Source organism: Phaseolus vulgaris, chromosome 3, assembly GCF_000499845.2.
Source record: "Phaseolus vulgaris cultivar G19833 chromosome 3, P. vulgaris v2.0, whole genome shotgun sequence".
In the NCBI taxonomy this organism is placed as follows: domain Eukaryota; kingdom Viridiplantae; phylum Streptophyta; class Magnoliopsida; order Fabales; family Fabaceae; genus Phaseolus; species Phaseolus vulgaris.
The window spans coordinates 14,809,317-14,811,829 of record NC_023757.2 but is presented as its reverse complement, the minus strand read 5'-3'; the positions used below and the strand labels follow the sequence as shown (position 1 = coordinate 14,811,829).

The 2,513-nt window shown below is 36.0% G+C and overlaps 1 protein-coding gene across 1 annotated transcript; it reads right to left on the bottom strand.

Moving 5' to 3' along the window:
* Window positions 1–1,385: 1,385 nt before the first annotated feature.
* Window positions 1,386–1,934, bottom strand: LOC137839178 (protein FAR1-RELATED SEQUENCE 12-like). The gene has a single exon (XM_068648304.1). It carries the CDS (start codon window positions 1,932–1,934, stop codon window positions 1,386–1,388), a length of 549 nt encoding a protein of 182 aa, XP_068504405.1.
* Window positions 1,935–2,513: the final 579 nt, after the last annotated feature.

Here is a 2,513-nt window from a genome sequence, read left to right as displayed (position 1 = left end):
GTCATTTGTACCGTTATAGTGTAAGTGGGGACCCATGTGTTAATAAGTGGGGACCCATGAATTACTTTCTGCTTGGTCTTGTCTTATATTTTGTTTTTGCATTTCTGTAAGTGGAACTGATTGTTGTATGTAGTTTAGACATATTTGGATGGTATCAATGTTAATTAGGTGGGTTTTAGCATGATTTGGTGGTCATTTGTACCGTTATAGTGTAAGTGGGGACCCATGTGTTAATAAGTGGGGACCCATGAATTACTTTCTGCTTGGTCATTGTCTTAAATTTGTTTTTTGCATTCCTGTAAGTGGAACTGATTGTTGTATGTAGTTTAGACATATTTGGATGGTATCAATGTTAATTAGGTGGGTTTTAGCATGATTTGGTGGTCATTTGTACCGTTATAGTGTAAGTGGGGACCCATGTGTTAATAAGTGGGGACCCATGAATTACTTTCTGCTTGGTCATTGTCTTAAATTTTGTTTTTGCATTCTTGTAAGTGGAACTGAATGTCATGTGTAAGTGACACATAGTTGGACTGTATTAATGTTAATTGAGTGGGTTTTAACTTGATGTGGTGGTCATTGGTTTTTTGAAGTTTTAGAGAATGGAAACTTCACGGTCCAAGAATTTTGTCCGTCATGCAAAAGCTGATATGAAGGTACTAATTTTACATTTTGTTCATAATAGTTGAATATTTTGTGAATTGGCATGGTAAAATAAATAAAGTTGTTGTTATTGGTTTATGTTCTAATGTTGCAGGTACGAGTTAGGCACAATGTGCTGACTCAATATATTGTTGATGTCAACCGTAAACTTAGTAGGTTTCAACAAGAAAGGATTAAACAAACTTCATTTAAGTGGATGCTTGAAATGGACAAAGTGTTGGATATATCTAACAGCCTCATGAGAGAACTATTAAGTAGATGGGCAGCCGATAAGGAAGCATTTAGGATTAGAAAAAGTATAGTTCCATTTTCAACTCTTGATGTGTGTTTTGCATTAGAATTGCCGGTTGTGGGGGAAGAGGTGAAAATGGAGAATGATGGAGGAGGTGTTGTGAATACATTGTTTGAAGAAGGGGAGGAAATGAATTTGTCAACAATTTTGAAAAAGTTGGAGGATAAAAATTTGAACAAAAATGTTGATGATTTTGTTAGGTTATACATATTGCTAGGGTTATATGTATTTTATGTTCCTAGAACTTCTAGAACCTTTACTTCTTTTGCTTTTAAGTGTTTAGACAATTTAGATGCATTACAATTATATAACTAGGGGGGTGCAGTGTATAATGTCTTAGTTACAAGTTTGACGAGGGCATCCCAAGTTTACTACGAAGACAAGAATGTTAGTGAAATATATTTGGCAGGTTGTGTCGCTGTTTTGCAGGTTAGTTACGAACCCCAGCATTGTCATTAATATCCAACACTCTTTTTGTTTGCAAAGATATTTTCCTATTACCGTGAAACAATCTAGAATTCGTCGGGCTCAATTGATGTGAGTGTTCCTCGTGTACCGACATAATATACCACTTGCCTTCTTTTATTCCAACAGTTATACGAGCCGGACATTCAACCGTCTGAGTAGGGTGAGTGCTTAATTCTGGTGGAATCGCAGACATGTAATTTCCCGCCCTAGCACATACTAAGATAAAGTACCTTAATTCCTTGTCAGGTCCTTTTTTTGAACTTCGAGTTCTAATTGCAAAACCCTTTTTAATGCCATATTGTCGGTAATAACTTTTCACGGCATCTGCAGTGTCAAAACACATTCCAACTGTAGGAGCTGATTCATCAACTACATTTGGAACAGACTCATCAATATTGATCTGGGAATCTGTATCAGGAAGTATATTTTCCACATAATCATTCCCAGCTAAATGATTCGAATGCTGAGATTCTTCTAAGAACGGAATGTCATCAAGTGACAAATCTGTCATTACCTTAAACCTGTTGTGTGTACAATGCTTAGCTTAATTGACGTTCACAAAAAAAATTAATGCACATGTATACAATTTTCTTTATATAACTTAACTTAAAAATTTAAAACAATGAACAAAATAAATCTACTGCATCATTAAAGAACTATGACTACTTTTATGCATTATTTAACAATTTGCACAAAGTTACAAATAAGCTATGTATTGAATGCAAGAGTACCTTCACCAACAGAACCTTCAATGGATGCTGACCGTGGTGGACCTTAACTGCTCTTGAATTTGTATTTAATGCAATGAAGAACAATGAAGATTAGTGAATGCTGACAGTGCTGGACGTTATCTGCCCTTGAATTTCTAGTTAATGCAGTGAAGAACAATGAAGAAGAACCGTTGCTATCAATGAATGCTGACAGTGGTGGACGTTATCTGCTTTTGAATTTGTAGTTAATGCAAGGAAGTAGAATGAAGAAGAACTGGTGCTATAATGAATGCTGACAGTGGTGGAGGGGATGCAGGACGTGGTGCTGGACGAGGTAGAATGAAGGGCACACACTTTCTCTTTAATGTGTGAATGGAAAA

What these genes read in the sequence shown, in the direction of transcription:
- LOC137839178 (XM_068648304.1), bottom strand. Translation starts at nt 1,934, where the DNA reads ATGACAGATTTGTCACTTGATGACATTCCGTTCTTAGAAGAATCTCAG.